At 47.3% G+C, this 21904-nt stretch overlaps 1 protein-coding gene across 4 annotated transcripts in view; it reads right to left on the bottom strand.

Annotated features, from left to right (window-relative positions):
- Window positions 1-21904, bottom strand: part of beta-Spec (spectrin beta chain) — a 50066-nt gene that overhangs the window by 27186 nt on the left and 976 nt on the right. For 2 of the 4 annotated variants that reach the window (XM_065436654.1, XM_065436658.1), the window contains exons 1-12: window positions 21712-21867; window positions 21170-21311; window positions 20953-21104; window positions 19184-19357; window positions 14826-14998; window positions 12655-13512; window positions 9116-9617; window positions 7884-8738; window positions 5005-5133; window positions 3889-3939; window positions 2180-2320; window positions 973-1347 (exon numbers count right to left, since the gene is read on the bottom strand). In XM_065436654.1, the coding sequence (XP_065292726.1) occupies window positions 973-1347; window positions 2180-2320; window positions 3889-3939; window positions 5005-5133; window positions 7884-8738; window positions 9116-9617; window positions 12655-13512; window positions 14826-14998; window positions 19184-19357; window positions 20953-21104; window positions 21170-21305 (3546 nt within the window). In that variant the 5' untranslated portion in view covers window positions 21306-21311; window positions 21712-21867. Of the gene's footprint in view, window positions 1-972; window positions 1348-2179; window positions 2321-3888; window positions 3940-5004; window positions 5134-7883; window positions 8739-9115; window positions 9618-12654; window positions 13513-14825; window positions 14999-19183; window positions 19358-20952; window positions 21105-21169; window positions 21312-21711; window positions 21868-21904 lie in introns of those variants that run through there. The other 2 variants (XM_065436657.1, XM_065436655.1) reach the window with 2 other exon arrangements.

The raw sequence follows: 21904 nt of genomic DNA, 5'->3' as shown, positions 1-21904 counted from the left end.
TTGAAAGCGGAGATAAATAGTGGAATAAAATGTTGATATCTGTCACCAGTTTTTGAATTATCTGACACAGTAGTCGCAGTGGCACTACGGTGTGTTAATGTGTAGCTGTAGGTCTGATTCGTGTATAACCCACACCTGAGAAAATTCGATGAAAAAAAGTGTGGCTTATACACTACTATATATGGTACTCATCCTTGGCAAGACGGCACTCCTGGCAACCGGGCAGCACTCTGGCTGCCAGTTAAGCGAAGCTACAAGCTGTCCTGGCTGGTGCTTGAGGATTACTTTCAGTGACCCTCTGTTTGTGACACGGTGTAACTTGGAAACCATCACTAGCTACACAGCTCAAAGCTCTGCTTGGGACAATGCTCATATTTTTTGTTCACCCTTGTACGAATGGCACTCCTGGCATCTGAGCAGCAATTTGGCTGTCACTTAAAGCTGACAGAGTCTTGCCTGACACTGTAGGACTCTCTTAAGGTGTACTTCAGGATATTATGGTGCTCATAAAATAGCACCAGCTTCGCAGCTTGTCGAAGCTATACCGGCGACAACCACTCATGGGATACTCGTCCTTGGCGAGATGGCGTTCCTGGCAGCTCATTTATTTATTTATTTATTTATTTATTTATTTATTTATTTATTTATTTATTTTCACAATACTGCGTACATCTGTCCAAGCAGGAGGGGGCTACATGAGCAGATACAAAAATAAGCAAACATACAAATATATACAAGGGTTACAGTCAAAAAAGTAAGTCGAAGAAGTACTTTGGCTGCCACTCAAGCGAGACCTGTCTTAGCCAATGGTTGAGCTGCGAGTGACGGTGCCAGCAGACTTCCAAGTTGTTTGGGAAAATGTTAAGAGATGGCACTAGTGTTTCTCAGGGGAGGCCCTCCATGTCATGGCACGACGGTGCTCACAAAGCCTCAGCTATACAGCCCGTCAGAGCTCTGAGGACAACAACTCACGGGCTGCTCGTCCTTGGCGAGGTGGTGTTCCTGGCGGCTGAGCAGCACCTCGGCCTGCTTGGTGTCCCGCTGGAACAGTTGCAGGTTGAGGGACTGCGAGAGCAGCGCCTGCCGGTTCTCCCACATCTGGCGCAGCTCGGCCCAGCCGTCCCGCAGGGCACGCAGCCGCTCCCGGAGGAACATGAACTGGGGGTCCTCGTCGGCCGCGTCCGACGTGATGCGCTCGCCGTACTCCATCATCTTGGTGTAGTCGTCCGTGTAGTTGTCCACCTCCTGGCGGATGAGGCGGTGCTGCTCCAGCAGTCGCTCCGCCTCCTGCAGCGTGGTTGGCTCGTCCTCTGACGCAATCTCCGTCTGTGTCCGGGTGAGCCACGCCTGCGAGCCGCACCACCCCGCAGCACGGTTAATCCTTTGCGGGGGCAGTAATCAGTAAGCACTTCCAATACATTCATCATTGTTATCAACAGGCCTATTTCATGTCCACTACACGATGAATAAGGTTTAGAAGATAGCAGTAATCAAGAGCAGTCTCAACACATTACATCGACCTAAATAAATATTGTTGCCTGAAATTTCACAAAATTTTGTGCTGTGCACTTAGGTCAAGAGTAACTATGATGACAAAGACATGCATTCCTTTTCAGGCTTTGTATCATAAGCCAATGAGTTAAGGTATCAGGGATACATAACTGATTCACATACAAAAGTGCTCCAATACATGGTCCACACAATATACTACAACTTGCCCACTAATTATTTCTACACATAATGGTCCTAGGTAATTCCTGGACTATACAGGAACCCGGCACTACTGTACCAGTGGTCCTGGGCTCAATTCTTGGACTGTGACAAATTATTCTTCAGCTAAGAACTTTGCTTTTCCTGGAAAGCGCAAGGGCCTCCTCTGCAGCATTTTGCCGTAAATTTATATGAACAAAAGATAATGCAGGTCCGGCGCACGTCTCTGAATCAACGTGAAGTGAAGCTTTTATGAAGCAGTTAATCAAATGCTATAAATATGCCCAATTCGTTGCTGTGTCTTTGGCGTAAAGAAAACTGGCTCGCGGGCGTGTGCTCTTGCGCACCTGGGCTACACAATGCGAGTCATCGGCTATCATCTCAAAGAGCTAGTTGGCGTTGGTACTGTAGAAGTATGCACGTGATGGAGTGTGAAACCGATAAGATTGCTTTGGTGTAGTGAACGCACCTGGAAGTGGTCGAGGTCGCGCAAAAATCGGTGCAAGTCGCCGGCTTCTTCCAGCTTGGCGTCGCGCTCCTTGAGTAATTGCGTAAGCTGCTCCCAAACTGCTTTGATCTGCAGAATGCGTTCCTGGATGGCCTCTGCCTCCTGCAAATCACAAGAAGGATTTAGCCGCAGAGGCTCTGTGCTTTTCAAGGTCACTTGAAAGGGAAAACCCGAGAGGAGAAACATCAAATATTCGTTGTCGGGATGCGCGACTCTCATGCATCCCCTGATATGTTGTTTTCCCGCACGGCTCGCGTGGCCTGGCGTCCGTGGCGGTCGGAGTGGTACAAGCGCGGTGCGAGAGATGACGCGAGTGTCGCGCCGCTGCGGGGTTACTTGGGTGCGGGTAAGACAAGGCACTCTCTCTTGGATTTCAGGACAGCAAGTGGTACGGACGTGCTGTGCCGCGCATGCACCGACCCATGCTTCTGTGAGACCGTCTCGCGTGGCCGCCTTCGAACGCGCCGCCGTTCGCGTGACCATACACGCGAATGACCAGGCGTTGGGATCCAGCATGGGGCGAACATATTCGCTCGCTATCCGGTCGCGGTGAGTCGGACTTCTAGATTTGTCATGCGCCCATCGGCATGTTTTGTGGATAGCAACTCGGCTAGCAGGCATTGATCTATGAAAGGTGCAATAAATGCCCTTGTGATTGTTTGCTCTACTGTGTTGTCGTTCCTTTGTCCCAAGAGCATGGGAGGAGAACCCCACATCTTTCAGAACTCTATTTTCCTTAACAGCGTGGTAAGAGGTTGAGTTTGGCAAGTAGATTGCTATTATTAGATTGCTAGCCGAATGCACAAGTCCACGTTTTTCAGATCAGAGGGCTTACAAACCGAGTTCTGCAAATGCAAGCTTTCTCGGTGTTCACAATGCCTGCTATAATATCCACAATATCCACAAAGCCATTATATCCACAATCGAATTCGGAATCAGCGGTGACTAATGAATGAACCTTCATAACACACGCTAGTTGAGAGAAGGCGATAACTATAATCACATCTCCTAGCTTGCGAACTTCACGCATTACCATGAATCGAGCCGAGTTTGGTGCTAGGTTAGAGCCGTCGCTTCGATGGGTGCCACCGTGTTTGTTTACGCAAATCTTTTGGGGCAGCTTTTGGGGCTCCTGCTAAATCAGTGAAATAGCGTGCCCGATGCAAAACCCAAACGCAGTTTGCGTCTCGCGCATGCGCAGTGGCTTCAACGCTATTTCTTAGGAGGCCCAAACGTTTGGGGCCCCTATTCTAAAACTCTCTATTGACCACTGCATAGCTGTTTGGTCGACTGAATGAACACATATACAAGTGCGGATGAACCCTCACATCCTTGTTTCCCAGGCATGTACACTATGAAGAATAAAAATTTGCTAGCCCTCGGTAAACAACACAGCAGAGTTTCCAAGAGGCCAAGGTATTAGGCCCTGATATAGTACCCTGATATAGATGCCACAACTACAAAGACTATACTTGTCCAATGTGTATACAGGCTACAGGTCTACAGTCCCAAATTCCAGCTACCTAATATAAAAGGAGGGACTACAAAACCTGAGAGAGCAGAGGACAGCTCACTGGAATGTTAAACGAGTCGAGCAATGCACAGGTTGCCCGTGCACGCACTGCAGTCAACTCTCACATGATTTCAAAACAACACCTGGTTTTCCTCACCTCGGGGTGCTCCTGCTTGATGCGTTCTGCCTCCTTGTCCAGCGCATCCAGCTGCAAGTGGACGTTGTAACTTGTAAGCACAGTGTCACACAAAAAGCTTGATGTAAAGTGACAACGCACACAGTTACATCATACACTGCCATAAGCAATGTTGCATGCTATTGCATCATAAGCAAGTAACAAAGTCACTTTAGGACAACAAGCAACCCAGGAAGGAGTCACGAAGTTCAAAGCTGTCACACACCAATATGTTTGACATCTGCTAGTCCCACAACCAATGTTCCGATTGACAAGTGCCGATTGCAGTGCCATCCACTGTTAAATGGAACATGTGATCGTGTGGCTTGTAGTTCGGATGTGCTCCAGCTTAGGTGACAGGGAATGCGTTGAACACATGGCATCTCCCGATGGAAACACCTATTTTTAGCAGCCTTCCCTAGAAAGATTATTTAGCACCTGCCACTGCAATCGGATACGAAACTAAATCAGCCTTCTGCAGCATACGCATGCTTTACCACATAACATTTATGTATTGCGGTGAAGCTGGCATTAAGGACCATGCGGCAAAGCTGACTTTAGAAGGCTGCCATTGTGCAAGACGTAATACTCGTACCTATATTTCTTGCTAAAAAACCAGTTCATGTTAGATTCCAACTTTTTTTATGAGCTTAAATGTAATTTCTATGTTAGTTTTCTATTTCGGACACACAAATGTGGGCGCGCATTTGATTCAGGGGTGTGTTAGAATCGGGGGTGTGTGTTGGCGATTTCCTAAATCTCGTTTAATTTGACCCACCAGATAATATGATCCATTTTGTTGGCCCCGACAGGGTCGAATTAACAGAAGTCGACTGTAGTAACATTGAAAACTACACGGTGATCTATTAAATCAGAACTTCCATGCGTTAACAGAACAGTGTCACACGTTGTGAAACCTGTGTTCCATAAACTTTTGTAGCCAACTGTACACATTGCAGCACACTGTAAAACTGCTCCTACAATATTTACGCTGCTTCATCTCCTCCCATGACTGGTGCATCCACATCCCCTGCATCCACACCCCCTTCAAGTATTCTTAAAGTTTTGACGACGAATCGCAACTTTTCCGTTCCTCACCTTGGCTTGGATGGCGGCTAGGTCCCGCTCCATGCCCGAAAGGCGTCGCTGCAGCGTCATGATGCCTGTAAGATCGTCGCCCAGGTCCTCAGTGGCTCGCAGCAGCTTCGTCTTCTCTTCAATCCACGTCTGTGACAAGAGAAAATTGCAACAGACACACCACTGAGTACAGTCGAACCCATTTATAACAATATCCAAGTGCCACAAAAATTCCACTGTTATAAGCAATAATTGTTATAACCGGGTTGCATGAAAAAAACATCTAAATGCCGGATGGCGTAGATGCTCCGAGAAAACTATAATGGTGGGAAGGCCAGTTCTCCCCCCACCATCCTCCTCCACCTGGCTTCTGAATGTGGGCTCATTTTACTGTTTAACTGCTTCCTGCGCGTTCCGATCGTGTGTAGTTAGCAAGGCGCAGCTGTCTGCGTTCAAGAATGGCACTGCTACAACAAATGCAAAGAGGGGTCACGGGCAGCAATTGACATCTAAGCTCCACAGAGGCATGGCTTCAGTAGCACCAAAAGACACCTTTTAGAAAATGAAGGAAGGTTGCAGCGGCAGCACCTCGGCTTGAGAAATCCAGCGGAAGAAACGCTGGGATGTGATCACCACAGCATCCTGCCACGTACTTCCCTCGGGCTTCCTACACTTTTTTCAAGAAAGTTGGTCCCAAAATTGGACACAAAATCAAAAACTGCGTTCATGGCATTTCCGACAACGTACCGTAAAACGCAGTGGAATCACCATCACAAAAAGGCGACAGAGCACGTGTGCTCGACTACGTTCTGGAGTGGTATTTTTGGTCAATCACTTTCGGAAATGCTATCACTTCTGCGAGATTTCAAGCGCCTTGACAGTGAATGCGCCGGCATATATGGGCACCAGCGGTTCAGGCACCATGCCAGGCTCACTATCTGTGCAACAGTACCTGGAATGCTGTCGGCTGCATACTTAAACAAGTTCCACGGACAGTCACGTAAAATCACAGGAAAGTGATAGCCGTATATGTAAAAGCGATCACTCGAGAATACAGCCCCTGTGTGTTTAATATGACGACACAGCACTAAAAATTAAAAGTTAAATTTTTGGTTTTGACATGCCAAAACCAGGATCTGATTATGAGACATGTCGTAGTGGGGGACTCCGGCTTAATTTGGACCACCTGGGGATCCTTAACGTGCACCCACTGCCCAGCACACCGACATGTTTGCATTTTACCTCTATCGAAATGCAGCTGCTGTGGCTGCGATTTGATCCCACGACATTGTGCTGAAAGCACAATCCCTTAGCCACGGGTGATGATGCACTGTTTTTACATAATGAAAGTACATTTAAAAACAAATGTAACATTTTTTACCGTGATCTGTCCAATATGACATGTTAAATTTTGTAACATCACGTGTTACATTCAGGTGCACTTTTATTTTATTACTTAACAACCTGTGCTAATTTGCGGATTTTAAAGTTGGGGGCACGTTAGAATCGGGCCAATATGGTAATATGACAACACCCATCACGCTCAGTGCATTACAATAGCTAAACTCCAGAAAGGAACATTTTATATGTTGAGGAGCCTTTACCGATTCTTCGACAGATATGACAACATTTCCGTGCAGGAGATGCAGTACAGACCGGTAAGTGTGATGGTCATTTTGTGGTGGCTAGGCTCTTGCTCAAGTTATGGCCCCCCATTCAGATTTTTGGATTTCAGGTACCGTATTTACACGATTGTAAGTCGACTCGAATGTAAGTCGACCCCCCCATATCGCGTGACCGAAAAAAAAAAAAGAGTGCATACCCGAGGGCGCATTCGATAACGAAAATTTATTAGTAGCTGACATGGTCACTGGACTACTCGTCTTCACTAGTGCTGCCATCGTCATCGTTGCTGCGGTCCCACAGCGCGTCGTGGTCCAGCGAAATTTCAAATTTGGCAAACATCTTGCAGAACAGCAGCCCACGCCAAATGCACCTAACCACACGCAGCCGTCAGGGAGGCTCTTTTGACAGGTCCGGTTAGCGTAATTTCTCAGTCTTCTGCCGCCAGCCACTCGTTGTACTCACGGCGGAGCAGAACCTTAAAATTAAGGCGAAGGTCCGGGCTTGTTTCATGACCACGTCGCACTTCACTGGCAGGGACCGATCACGCATTTCAGCGACGTACGCCGCGAGCTTAGCATACAGCTCCGGAAAGCGTCCAGACTTCGGCACGTGGGAAATTTCTCACTTGCCGTCACAGGTGAAAATTTCGCTTCGCTGCAGTCGCCACTCTCGCACCACCCGTTTAGAAACATCGAAATTGCGGCCCGCTGCGCAGCGATTTGTTTCTTCGGCGTAAAGGATGGCAGCCCTCTTGAACGCTGCTGTGAACGAGTCCCGAACGATTAGTGGGCCTGGAGCACTCATGACTACTGGGGAAGCATAGAAGTAGCACGTAGCCGGCAGTCAAGTGGAACGCGTCTAGCCTTTCAACAGAAAAGAGAAACCCGCAAGCGCTGTCTGCTCTTCCATGAACTACCGATGCTCCCCGCAAGCGCCGCCGTTCTGAGGGTGCCGCCGCAAATGGGAACAGCGGCGCTTCCATCAACTATCGACACCCCCTCACCCATCATTGTTGCATGCACTGTAAAACTCTCAAAAATGTTGAAAAACCCTTCCGAAAAGCGAACAAACACGCGGGATAGCGAAAAGATACGGGTAGGGCCATAGAGGAACCATAAAATTGTAACTACATTGTAGCTCCCGTTGGTATCGTTTTTTTTTGGCGGCGCCATGTTTTGGTTTCGATTGTAAGTCGACCCCCCAACTTCAGACTTTCAAATTTAAAAAAAGGGGTCGACTTACAATCGTGTAAATACGGTACTCAGTCTACTCACAATGGTCTCCCGGCACTCGACGTGGAAGGTCTGCACTCCATGGGCCGACGAGATGTTATCCCGCTTCTTCTCGGCCGCATCCCGGAGGGACGCCCAGCTCTGGTTGAGCGAGTTCTGCTTGGCCAGCACTTCCTCTGCATTGGGGTGCTCGACGCTAAGCAGCTGCCGGGCCAGCTGGTTCACCACGGCCACGCGGGAAGCGCTGTTGTTCATCTCCTGCTCGAAGCCCTCGAATCGGTGCCGCATCACTTCGGTGTCCTCGGCGTCCTTGGTCAGCACCATGCTGTCGAGCATCTTGTTCTTCTCCTCGATCCACTGGTGCACGCCATCAGCCTCGTTGAGCAGTGTGTGCAACGAAAGGGCGTCCAGCAGACGTTGCTTTCGCAGACGACCCAAGTCCAGGAGGTCCTTGTAGCGACGGTCGATGGAGGCCAACCGCTCCAGCACCGCGGGCGACTCGCGCTCTGCCAGAGCGCCCGCCTGGGCATGAAGCGCATCGATGGCCTGAGCGTAGCTCTTGAGTTCCTCCATGACCTCCTTGTGCTTCTTGAGCAGCGACGATACGTTGGCCTCGTCGCGGCCAACATCGTCGCTCGAGACGAGCATGAGCGTGTCCAGCATCCAGGTGTCGACGTCGTCGGCGTCGGCGAAGAACTGGTGGAAGTCCAGGGCCTTGGCGAGCCGCTCGGCGCGTTGCGCCTGCAGCTGCCGCAGCCGGTCCCAGGCGGCCAGGACTTCGCTGGACCGCTCTGCCACTCGCTCGGAGCCGGGCGTGCCCTCTGCGGCCAGCGACTCACCGGCCTGTATCACGGCCTGTAGCTGCTGTTCGTGGGCTGCCAGCTCATCCTCCATTGCCTGCGGGTGCAAGAACAGTGAAGCTCGGGTAAACTGTGCGTTCGGTCAGCAGTGAAAGTGAGCGCTGTGACAGCATAGTACTAGAGCGGCAAGAGACAAACTGCGGATAAAGATTAGGGCAATTGAGAAGACCAAAAGTTACACAAAACAACAAAAACAACAACAGAAAAAAAGATGATAATGGTCCACAACGTCATCTGCATGCACTATCTCAATGTGGTTAGGAGAAATGAAACTAATGCTCATGCAAATTTTGTCACCTCCACCTTCCACCAGACTTTTGATTAGATGTCCGTGTTCTAGCAGCACCACTTTGATATTTCTGAACGCTATCGATCCGGCACAGCAGGAACAGGCAGACAAGCCACGGCCCTCACCTTATTCTTAGAGATGAGCAGGTGCACCATGGTGAGATCATGCCCCAGCTCCAGCGACGACAGGATGCGGTCCTTCTCCTCGATCCAGGCCTGCTCCTCGGCCATGTCCCAGTAGAACTGCCACAGGCGGCGCGAGTCCTCGAGACGACGCCTGCGCTCCGTCGCCAATGCCAGCAGTTCGGCGTATGCCTCCTCCAGCTGCTTGACCCTCTCGGCCACGAGTGGGTCGGCGGGCGCCTGTGCGATGGCGGCGCGGACCCGCTCCCCGAGCACGTTGACGTCCGCCTCGAGCAGCGAGTGCTTCTGCAGAAGGTCCTCGACGCCCATCAGGTGCTGACCTAGATCTGAGATGGCCAGCCTAGCCTTGAGCTCCTCCATGGCGTCGACGATGTACAGCATCTCTTGCAGGCCTTGCTGCAGTTGCAAGCATGCTTCGAGGCGCGCCCGCCGACCACGCAGCAGCTCCAGTAAGTAGCTCCACAGGCGCAGAACATTGTCCTTCCTGCATTCGGCAGAGGGGGAATCCACGCAGTCACTAACTGCCAAATTCGCCAAGTGTAAAGCAGGTACAGCATGACAAGCTATGACGGGCCAACGTTAGCCCTCCCATACCAATGCTGTTGGGTAACTTGGTTTTCCTGGTACATTCGGTGGAAAAGATGATGGTGAAAAAGGAGGTTCATGGACTAGGGGTGGCAGTGTTGGTTCTGAAGAACGGAGGAAGCCGCTTATATCACACTATGAGTTTTTCTTTCCTCGATAATTACTTAGCTGAACCAGATTGGAAATTGTGAAAAGGTGTAGCTTCCAGCCTGCCATGTTGAAAAAATGGTCAACCAGTTGTGAATTCCTACTTCTTTTGTGTGTGTGTATGCGTTTATTTTTTTAATTTTATTTTTTTCAGAGAGAGAGAGAGAGAGAGGCCTATGTTTGAGAACTCTCCACCAAAATGCGACAGAACAGAGAATTTGTTTCGTTCAGCATCCACTCGACCAATTCCAATGAGGAATGTCATACTTATAAAAACACCAAATTTTAAAGACTGCTTGTTGGGAGCTGATTTTTGACATGGGCATTCAGTTTTTAACAACATTACTGCAACTCGGAGAATTTCAGGAAATTAAGCTTCTGGGTTTTGAAAATTTGTACCTGCAATGAAAATAGTTGCCGCAGTACTGCTATAGGCATCATTCAGAACGAAAAGAAAAAAATGAATATAAAAAGAAAAGACGGTGTTAGTCTTTCCAAAGCAACACCACGCACTGCGAGGACCACTGCAGTCGAGGGCACTGGAATAATTTCAACCACCTGGGGTTCTTCAATGTGCACCTAAATCCAAGTATTAAAGGAACATTCATTGCATTTAGCCTTCCTCGAAAAGTGACAACTACGGCCAAGAACCAATCCTGCCACCTCTTCTTTAAGAGCGGGATGCTACAGCCACCCTGAGCCACCACAGCCGGTCAGTCAGGGTGTCCGAAGTAGTTGTCGTTGATTTGTTACGCACTACTCTGGCTAACAATACGTGGGGAAATCGATTACTGTTTACGTTCAATTTGACAATTTCAATGTGCTGTCTAAAGCAAATATAACTGAAAACTTGATTAGTGTTCTTTTTAATCAGCTGGCAGGACATTGCGACCTCTTGTGCAAGTACTAATGTCCGTTTCTTCAGACAGTCCACCTGAACAGGCCAAATTGCACTACAGCCTACAGCCACACCGCATCATAATGAAATCCCACCCAACAAGAAAATACCTTGTGTTCATTATGAGCATACGTTTGTTACATGTTGATACAGGCAAGAAACTTGTTAGGTCTAATTAAAAAAAAGATAATTGTTCATTATAGTACAGTCGAACGTCTCTACAATGAAATGACCTGTATAACAAAGGAACAATTCTGCCCCGGTTCAATTGACAGTGGCACTGTCCGCGACCTTGACAATGAAGTAAACTGCATGACAAACGATTTCGGTAGCCCCAAGCATTTTGTTATAAAGGTGTTCAAGCATATAGACGTTCAATCGTGTAGGCTAAGAATATGCTCAGACTAGAACAACAAGCACGCGCTATGCATATGCCCTGACAGTGGTGGTTAAAAGCACTAAGCCGCAAACAACTGCAAGGCAGCCTAGTAAGACACGCTTGAACGTTGACAACCTGGCGCAGGCCTTCACCATGCAACACAAAGTGCGTTACTCTTTGTATGAGCCCTGCTCATCGACGACTAGAAAGGGTTCAACCGACGAAGTGCGGCCCTACACACACATACTGTCCCATGCACGCTACACTGTCAATCCATCACCGTCAGCTTGGCGTTAGGACAGAACAAAGCCCCGTCTGACACTCCCCCTCCCCTCTTTTTCATGTCTGCGAGAACCCGTCACAGAAGGAATAGCTTTCACAATACAAAGGTAGAGAGAAGAGGTCAATGATCTATATGTTTGAGCAAACCCTGTAGGCTGCCCTTTGCATTGAACATACATGGTTAAACAATGTGAATGCCTTATCTGTTCTTTTTACTGTTCAATGCCCTTACATTTTGCTTCGAAATGAAAAAGTGACCCTTTCTTGAACACGACAGCTACTTTGCAGATGTGAGCAGGCGACCCACTGAGTTGCATAAAAGCAAAAAAATGAAACAAAAGAAAGTATGCACATTTCGTAGACAAGCATTCAAGAATACAGACATAATTGTTCGGTGGCTTTTGTATGATAATGCTTGGTGTACAGGCCTGACAAGGAGAATTTATCTTTGCAGATACTATTGAAGTAGAATACAAAGGAGAGATACTTGGCGAGAGATTATCATGAAGGTAAAGTAGCACTTGTGTTTAAATTTTTTCTTGAATTTATCTTTTGGTTGCACAAATTTACGCTAATAATTATGCATGACTAAGTATCACTAGCCCAACAGTCAATCTTTTTAAATGTGCAGCTATCTTTACTACAGTGTCCCTGATTACACAAAGGTTGCTCAATATATATAAGAAACCACTAAACCAAATCAAATTATCAAGTTTTAAATTCTCAAACCAGATGTCGATAATGTAGCAATGGCTACTGATTAACCCTCTCTGTGCCATAGCCGAGCTGGGTTCGTCTGTTCATTTTTGGTAAAAATGACCAATAACAAACTCAGCTCGGCGACGATTCCTTTCATTCCCTCGTAACTTTCATTTTCCCGTAGGCGACGCATTTAATTTTCTTGCATAGCACCGTTAAGATTCACTTTGGCAATGGATCAGTTGAAATTTCGCTAATAAACACAATAAATCGTCTGCATTGTTATTGATAAAGGACACCTCATTAAAAAGCTCGTCAATTTTGGTTGGATTCCAAAACAATAGCGTGGAACGTAAGGAGTTAACTTCAACCACACAGAGTTCTTTAACGTCAACCTAAATCTAACCGTATGAGCATTTTCACATTTTGCTACACTGAAATGCTGCTGCGTAACACAATAGCCAATGGTGCGTAACAGAAGTGTGGTGTAACAAAACAATCAAAAAGCGGTGAGAAGAGCAGCGCTCTCACCTGGCATTGATACGATCCACATCGTGGTACCCTTCGGTCTCGAGTTCCCGCGCCACGGCCAGTACTGCCTGGACACGCTCCTCGTAGGCCAGGATGTCCGTCTCGATGGCCTCGTGCTTCTTGGCCGCCGCCTGCGCCGACGCCAAGTCCTGGCCGAAGTTGTCCTGCGAGACCAGCCGCTGGTTCTCGGCCAGCCAGGTCTCGCGCATGCCGGCCTTGCGGTCGAAGCGGGCAGCCAGCTGCTCCAGCTTCTCCTGGCGGATCAGCTCCTCGCGGAGCGCCAGCTCCCGTTCGTGCTCCGCCTTCTCCAGCCGCTCCCAGGCCCGGTTCGTGTCGGCCAGGAGGCGGCCCTCGCGCGGCGTGTACGGCCGCTGGTTGTTGGCCCGCAGCCGGCTCTGCAGCGCGAACAGCAGGACTTCCAGGTTGCCCTTCTCCTCGAACTTGACGGGCTTCTCGGAGGTGCGGTAGGTGTTGAACGCCAGCAGCTGCTGCTGCACGCCCACTAGAGAGTTGGCGAACTGCCGGTCTGACAGAGCCACGATGGTCTCCTCGATCCAGCGGAGCAGGTCTGAGGTGAGGCTCTCGTACTCGGCAATCATGCGCTCATTTTCCATAGCATGGCCAATGACCTTGCCGATACGCTTGCCTTGCACTGTCTCAGCCTTCATCTTGGAGAAGTAGTGGTAGTAGGTCACCACGTAGGTGATGATGGACTTCTCGTCGGGGTTGTCCACAAACACGTCCTCGGGGTCGAGAAGGCGCGTGAGTCCGAGCTTCTGCTCGGCGGTGGTGAACGCGTTGTTGAGATTGTAGATGGCGTTGGAGCGCGACAGCTTGTCGTACTGGATCAGGTCTGGCCTGTGAGCGAATAGAAGTTCGTGTAGATTTTCTTTTTTTTTCTTAGCAGATGAGAACAGAATGCCGTAAACAGAAGAAAAACTAAAGGTTAGCAGCATGAGAAGAGTTGCCCTTCGGACAAAGTTGACAAGTGGGACAACGACAGAGCAAGGAAAGCAGCACATCATAAATACACGCACATTACATAGCACTACGTTCCCGACATTAAACTGAAAAATACATGTATGCCATGCAAGAGGCCCAAGAGACCTGGCGTTCATACAAAAGTGGAGAAAGTAAACTCTTCACATTCTTATGGAAAAGAAACAAAACTGCATACCACAATTTGCAAAACGTACAAGCTGCCACACCGAGGGGTTCACAATTCTACTGTTAAAGGATAATAATCAATACGTAAGGCACCTACATAACACAAGAAAATTAGGAGAGACAGAGAAAGGAACCAATAGCAATAGCTATAATTATCGAAGAAATAAACACTTCTTAGGTATTGTCTTATATAAAAAATATCAGCTGCCTCCTACTATTCTATGGCATTTACGATGATTCTATATTATATGTAACCTACTGTAACACATGATCCTAGACATTCAATATGCATGTCAGCAGAACAAGTATGGGGATTCTGTGTAACAAGGAAGCTTACATTTTGTATATACTTTAATAACCTAAATTACCATACACAAATTACTATTTCATGTTGCATTGCACAGAGCATTTATACAGCAATGTGCCTAATTAAGGTGCTCTCCGTACTAGCTGAAAAAGTCTGTTATAAAGGTAACAGACACTAATGCAAAAACACTGAAAATCCACAGAAATGATGACACAGTGCGAAGAATGGCATAAGCCAAACAATCTAGGTCTGCCATTTGCATCAGTAAGAGCAGGGCTCAATTTTTAGCAACAATCATATGAAGCCAACAGACAACAAAGCCAAGGAAAGCATAGAGGAGAACAAACAAGAATTATCTTCACCTGTGCTTTCCTCGACTTCAATATCACTTGGCTTTATATTCACATCAACCGTTACACAAGAGTAAAAATGCTCCCAAATAACATTTTAACAGGAGCAATGACTATGACAACCAGAAATTCTAAACATCTGGACACAATTTCACACAGCACAGAGGACAGAACAACGCAGCAATGTCAGCTTCAAGCAAGGACTGTGCCACGAAAGGGAGAAAATATTCACCCACCCAAATGTAGCCCGAATCTACAAAGAAAATCTCCACACGTTTCTCGGAAAGAAAGCCTCGCAGCTGAGGAACAATTTGTCCTAATCCGAGACTACATCAAAAGCATCTTACCTGTGCTTGTGAATGAGAGCATTGAAGGCCAGGCCATCGCGCCAGCTGGTGGTGAAATTGCGCACATTAACGTTGGGGTAGCCAGCGGTCTTCATCTGGCACCAGAGAAGCAGGGCGTCCTTAGCAGACTTTGTCTCCTGGTTGTCCACCTGCTCGATTGTGATGTCTTGTATCTGTGACAATGGGAATGCGAGAGCTGTTAACGCCGATACTCATCCACGTCGTCATTAAGCAGCTGGCGCTGCACTACATTTAACACACAGCAGGGAACCTTACAAAGGTTAGAGAGCGTTCTCGTACAGCTCGTAATGCGCGCACCATAAATGCGCACATAATACGTTATTTGACATATCCTTGCATCCACAAGTTGTAGTTGCGGTAGCTATTTCATCGAAACCATCACAGTTCAATAGAAAACAAAACTCTCGGATGTGCAGAGTGATACATTTCGGTGACTGCACTGCCTAGCAAGTATAAAACAGAGCATAGGCCCGATATAAATTATTCTTAGTTGTCAGCGATGTGTGTGGCTACAAATGAATGCTGTGTAGTACACAACACTTGCCAGTTGTAAGTTATATGTTAGTCAATACAACACTTTAAAATTATTTTTGCAACATTATATTTACAATTAGCCAAACCAGACAGGCAATTAAGTCCAAATGTTTAGCTTCCAATACTTGCCAGTAGTCCGATCTTTATTTTTTTACATTAGACCTAACATGACAAATGCTCGTTGTCTCTAACTTCCCGAGTTTGTCAGAATGGCTTTAATTTATTTGGTTCGATCCCGTAATTTCACTACGGCGTGTTCGACAAACGCACTCGTTCAATGAAATGCGGTACGTGGGCTATGACACGCACCAACGAACATGCGCATTCAATTACAGAACTAGGTGATATGACCTGCTCTAACAGACACATGCCCTGCCCCAAGCAAATCTGGTGAGGGAGGACAATGGCCACACATAGCAGCATCGCCTCTCCTTGACCTGCACGCTTCAGCGAGAGGCCAGAATGTCGGTAATGATTTCAATACTGTGGAGGCACCAGAAGGGGGCACTGCTACCATGCGAGTCACATACAATGGGTACAGGTAGACGGACAGCCTTCACAAACTGTGCTCCTATTCAATCCCATTGAAAGGCTCTAGAGCTTCAGTATGCCAAAGAATGTTGATTGAAGGTGACTTCGTTGGCGCTAGTAGACCACCAGCAGCTATTGGATGGCATTAACACCTTTGAGAGCTCTTGGTGGGAGCCACCTGCCATCAGAGAATGGCGGCTCTCGTCTGCTGCTGGGAGGTGCACGCCGAGGCCTTTTAAAGAGCGTGCATTCTTTTTTTTGGTAGACATGGCAGTGTTATCTTTAGATGTTCGCACAAATTCCCCACTTGGATTATTTTGCCCTCTTTCCCATAGGTGGCAGCACTAGAGTAAGCAACCAAACAGACGTGGAAGCACCAACGGCTTGAGTCGTTCTTTTGCTGCTGCAAAGCATGACACCAATCTCAACACACTTTGTTTGCGGGAACAAATGACATGTCGAGAATGTCATGTCAGCGCTCCTCTAAAGAGAACATTGTCTTTGTTTATATCCCTTCCATTGTCACCTGCTTAATTCACTGCCGTTATTATCAATATCTCTGACTTTCTCCTATGCTGAGCGGCAAGCTAAAGCAAAACACATCAGGTTCACCTCCAAGTTTGCTTTCAAAAGAACCCACTCAAGCTTCCATTTATGCTTTCAAAAAAACCATTCATGTTCATTAAAATTAGAGCCTGTGGCTCAGAAATCAGTATCACTGAGTCTTCAAGGCAGTAAAGGTTGCCACAGTCTATCGTCATAAGCACTGCAAGCTTATTTGTCCACTTCCATAACTAAGGCCTCGCCCAAAATCTCCAATTAACCCCTTAAGCGCTTAACTATACTAACAAAAAGTGACCTTGTTATGCATCTTCTTGAATGGCATGTTTCCCAAATTTCCCTTTCTCCCAAAAGCTTCTAAAGCATTTTAAACAGATTTACTTCATACTTCATACATGCGAACCTCGTTTTATCTCTTCACTAAGAAAAATAGATGTACTTATCATTGCCACAAACAGTACAAACAGAGATGAGGAAAATGCTTTACATTACAGTGCTTCAAAATCGATTATAGTATGTGAAGGAAAGTTTGGCACCAAAGAAAGTTTTCCACCCACTCCGCTGCTAAGGCAGGTCACAAAGTGTCTGAAATTCCTTGAAGTATGCAGCAGCGCACATAGCTTTGCCACACAGCTCGCACTAGGCCATGCACGGCCCCCTCCTGAGCTGTCACATGGGGGACGCCATCACTGAAAAGCTCCGGCCAAAAGGCACCCAAAGAGCACAATTGGGAAAATTAAATCTTTGAACATTGACAAAACCTGCCATTTACGTAGTAGAAAAAAAAAAAGAAAAGGAAAACAAAGTGGATGTACCCTGTTTGTCCAAATCGCTTTGAAAACGGTAACACTGCAATGGGCGAGCCGAGCTGGGCTCATCCAAAGTGCTCGATCGTTTAACACCTGTGCTGCACCAATTGAACTTATTCACTGCCTGCAAGTTTCCCTGGCACCCGTTTCTGTTAGTACAATAGACCACTGGCTATTTGAAATCGACAGTTTGATGACATCTTGTTTGTTTGGGTAGTAAGTTCATTTCAATAGTATGAGAAAGACAATGACCAAAGAGGGGACAGTTCATAATTATTATATGCTGTGGCTTCTGTATGGAAGCTTACTGCATGGCTCCCATATGGGTACAACATGAGGTGGAAACGTATGGTAATCACTAACCACCTCTTTTTGGTTGGTGCACCTCTCTTTCTTTTGACATGCCACACTGACTACCTGTCTTAAGCACTATGTGACTTGACAAACTTCAATTATTCCTCTAATCTCCGATCTCAAAATCAATTATTCTATCTACCTCTTAGCGTTATGTTTACTGGCTTTCATTCGAGTGCTTGTTGCACAATTATTAAACAGTTGTGACCACATTATGAAACATAATGGCATGTTCCTTGGATTGTGTATCTGTGTATTGTCTGCATATCTAAAATATAAAATAACTTTTCAAGCATGTTTTAGTTAAACACACACAAATCAGTGATTATCACACACTTTCTGATGTCCGCTGGAGCAAATACAGCATCAATATAAAAAGAAACCTTACTCTTAAAAATTAATTGCTTAGTCACTTCAAACATGTATATGCTGTATATGCATACACAACATGAAATGCACTACATGTATGTACACAGCAGTACCATTTAATGCAATTTAAGTTCAACATTTCATTCGAATTATGGAAAGAAAGTGGTTGATGTTAAAAAATGTAGACATTTACTCGTAAATAGGTAGTCCAGCACGGCTCCCTATCAAAACCGAGCTGTAGTAAGTGCCAAGATACCAATTAGGTGTTCTCTTTAGAAGTAGACCGTACAATTAAACATCATACAATCAATCAAACTGATGACATGAAACAGAATAGAAATGCTGTTACATTCAAACTAGCATTATTCCATAGTTCCTTTCCCTACAGAAGTTACTAGAGAAAATTACAGTTCTGCAATCTTTCAACTACCACGGGAATGATAAGTAGTATGTAGAGTTCGTCAATCTTCATCTTTGTGGCTTCAGATGTTCTTCTATAGCGTTTCTAAAAGTTCAAAGCAATCATATTTCCCTAAATGAATGAAGGCAATATAAGCCTCTGCATGCTTACATAATCATAGCGAAATGTTGTACTTATAAAAATAGCAAAGTTACAAAGCCATTTAAAGCCAGAAAGACAATGTTAGGGCGAAAAATCCATGACTATACTCGCAGATGATTTTGGTGGTGGAGCTTCTGTACCTGTGTTACCAGACCAAGTAGTCTAACAGCGTTTGACAGTGCTTTTGGTTTCTCGGAGCAGATACTGAATACCACATGCTACCACGAGCAACCGATTCGCATTTACCCAGACGCAGAAGAGAAAAGCAGGAAAAGAAGTAAAATGTAACAATCAGTGGCGCCTTTCATCTAATGTTGCAGTTGTTAATAAAGTTTTCAAGTTTTCTCTTTCCCCAGCTGAAACTATCGTGAAGGAACAGGAACAGGTTTTTTTTTTTTTTTTCCAGAAGTGCTCTAACTGTGCATGGTTCGCCTGTGTACTAATCCCTTCACTGCCGCAGAGACATTTCTGCAAGTATAACCATGCTTCCTCCCATGCTGACTGAACTGTCATACTACTTGCGTCTCGGCTAGATAGTCACTCTTTTGCACAAAACTCTACACCTTATACCACCTTCTACAAATCAACTGTCAAGCGGGGATGGGCATTGCACAAACCTGGAAACGCAAGATGATGGTCCAGATGAGACCCAGGGTGAGCCGCGAGTTGCCGTCGACAATGTCGTGCGATCCCAGGTTCTCAAGGTGGACACGCTGCTCCTTGAGGAAGGTCAGCGCCTTGTCCACGTTCTCCAGGCAGTGGATCTTCATCTTGCCCTTCGTTGGCTTTTGCTGCAGCACACACGCGGGTGGCACAACACTCAGTCGGGTGGATGGCCTGTTCTATACAGCTCGTCTTCCTTGTGGTGTACAAAGTATTCTCAGGAGCTAGTGCAAGATCTACGTTGCAAACGTGCATGTCAATGAAGCTATAGCAGAGTTGTGTGTTAGTAAGGGGGAACCGCCCCTCTCCCTTCCCCCAGTTCCCTCAAAGTAACAGAAACCAAACTTCAGTCAGGCAGTCAAAAATATTAATCAGGTCATGGCCACTATTTAGAGACACCTCCTAGAGACCACTCTCTTGGTACTAACATTGCAGAGTACTAAAGCAATTCATCATGCATGCAACATGGCAAATTCATAACATGAATGAGGATTTGAGATAAACTGGCACCATGTGGAACAGCTCTGTCAATGTGTGGTATAGCTTAAGGAGATAAACACTCAGAGGGTGTGCGTGTGGGCAAATGGAGGGCGAGTGTTGCAAGGCAGTCAGACTTTCCCATGCTCATGGTTTTCAGATTGGTACAGAATTACTTCTCTGAATGAAAAGTTCTGAACTGCATCTATGAAAAATTGGCTTAGTCAGGGCATATGAAACGTGCTTGTGACAGAAAATGCACTTCTTTGTGACTTTTGGACAACTAGTGTGGCTGCTGTTAAGATGTTATATCAATGCCTATGACATGCCTTTCTATTTTATGCCACCTTTGGGGTAATAAAGGTATTACAACATGGTCTCACAGATTATGCCAAAGCAAGAACCAAATACACCCACATTTCACAGTGGGTAAAAGACTATGCTCAATGTTTTCAAAGGAGATAGGTAGTCCACAGCTTACAGCTTTGTCAAAGGTAGCGCATAAACCACTGTCGTTTCATAGTTTGTCGTGCAAGTTGCAACCTTGCACATGGCACAAAATGTGTTATGTCTAAGGCAACCATGTGCAAGTCATCACAAGAGGGCAATAGCATCAAATGGTCACCAGACATCTGCTGGCTACGCAAGATATAAGATTCTGCTGACTAAGCACACCAATTCTTGTCGCTTATCCACATTCTCTCTGTATTTTCACATTCTCTCTGTGTGCACATTCTCTCTGTATTTGAAAAACAGCATTCAAGATCACTGCAAAGCTTTACCAATCTCTGTCAGTTCCTCGAAGCAGGTGCTGCTCTTACAAAGTGCCAGCTCAAGTTGCTGCTACATGATGCCTGCATCAGCGCCAAATATCAAGCTTACAAAGAATATGCTCATAACATGGCGTAACAATTCGAAAGCATGAACTGGAGCTAAAGAAGTAAGGAGGCAGGGCACTGCCTAAATCAACAAAGCTATTATAAGTCTAGGTGAAACCTTATACAGCGCACCTAGACTGTGTCAAGGCCTTTACCGAAAATAAACCCAAGAACTGCTCGTAGGCGTGTTAGTAAGGTGAAACAATGCGTGCACGACAGCATGGCCGGCATTTTTTACACGGTAAATTCAGTGACTATGTTCGGTTTCACCTCTCGTAGAGAAGCGAAACTTGACTGCATTCACGATTGCTATGCGTGAGGGCCTTCGCGACGGACAAATCAAGGCACAAGCGTGAAGGATTCGTTACCAGTTTCTCTCCGGAGAGAATCTCGAGCAGCTTGATGAGCATCTTTCCGTCGCGCATATCCGTGGTCAGGTCGGTGATGCGACAGTTGGCTCGAACCAGGTGCGAGTTGACCCACTTGCAGAAGGTCTTGCGTTGCACCATTTCACGCTCCTCTGCGCAATGCAAGAACAGCGTGTGAGACCGAAACCCGTGGTCAGCAAGTCGCAGCCGCGCCCACCTGCCAAGGCCTTGATGCGCGACCGTTCGAAGAGTCGCGACGAGCTGTTGCCGCCGTCGTAGTCGTAATCGTCCATCTCCGGGGCGTTGGTCGTGCTGTGGTCCCAGCGCATCCCCACGGAGATGTCCGTGGTCATCTTGACCTGCGGTGCAAAAGCCGCGCCGGCAAGGTCAAGCCCCAGCACTAGCTGTCCCCGCCCGGATCTGAGAGGCACCGCGGCGGGGGCCGGAGTACGGGCGAACGCCGGACCTCGCCCCGCAGTCCTAACCCTCGGCGCCGAGGGCGTCGGCGCCGCGGACCGCGCGTCGCGCCGTCAACAAACTGAGTGCCTGACACTTCGCTGACCATAGGCGCGCCGCTGGCCGGCGACATCTGGCACCTCTAGGAGCTCGGCGCAGAGGGCGCCGAGCCCAAGCCTTCGCGGCACGGCGGTCTGCTCCGAGAGTGAAACCTACAACCGCCATGTTTGATGCGGAGATGCACCGAGACGCGGCGATCGCTCGTTCCGCGTCCGGCAGGAAATGCGACGGGAGAAAGCTTACCGTTGGTCTTGGGACGCGGTTATCCGACTGCGGCTCACGGAAGAGAGTCCAATGCTCCGACTATCCGGCCGCCGCGATCCGGCCACTCCCGTCAATGGTGATGAGCTTCCGTAGGTGGTGGCAGTGTGCGGGGGAGAGGAGGAAGGACGACTCCGGGATGGCGCGACCCCGCCCTGCACGCGACGCGACGCGC

Source organism: Dermacentor albipictus, chromosome 7 (genome assembly GCF_038994185.2).
Source record: "Dermacentor albipictus isolate Rhodes 1998 colony chromosome 7, USDA_Dalb.pri_finalv2, whole genome shotgun sequence".
Classification (NCBI taxonomy): domain Eukaryota; kingdom Metazoa; phylum Arthropoda; class Arachnida; order Ixodida; family Ixodidae; genus Dermacentor; species Dermacentor albipictus.
This window is presented reverse-complemented; position numbering and strand designations above follow the sequence as displayed.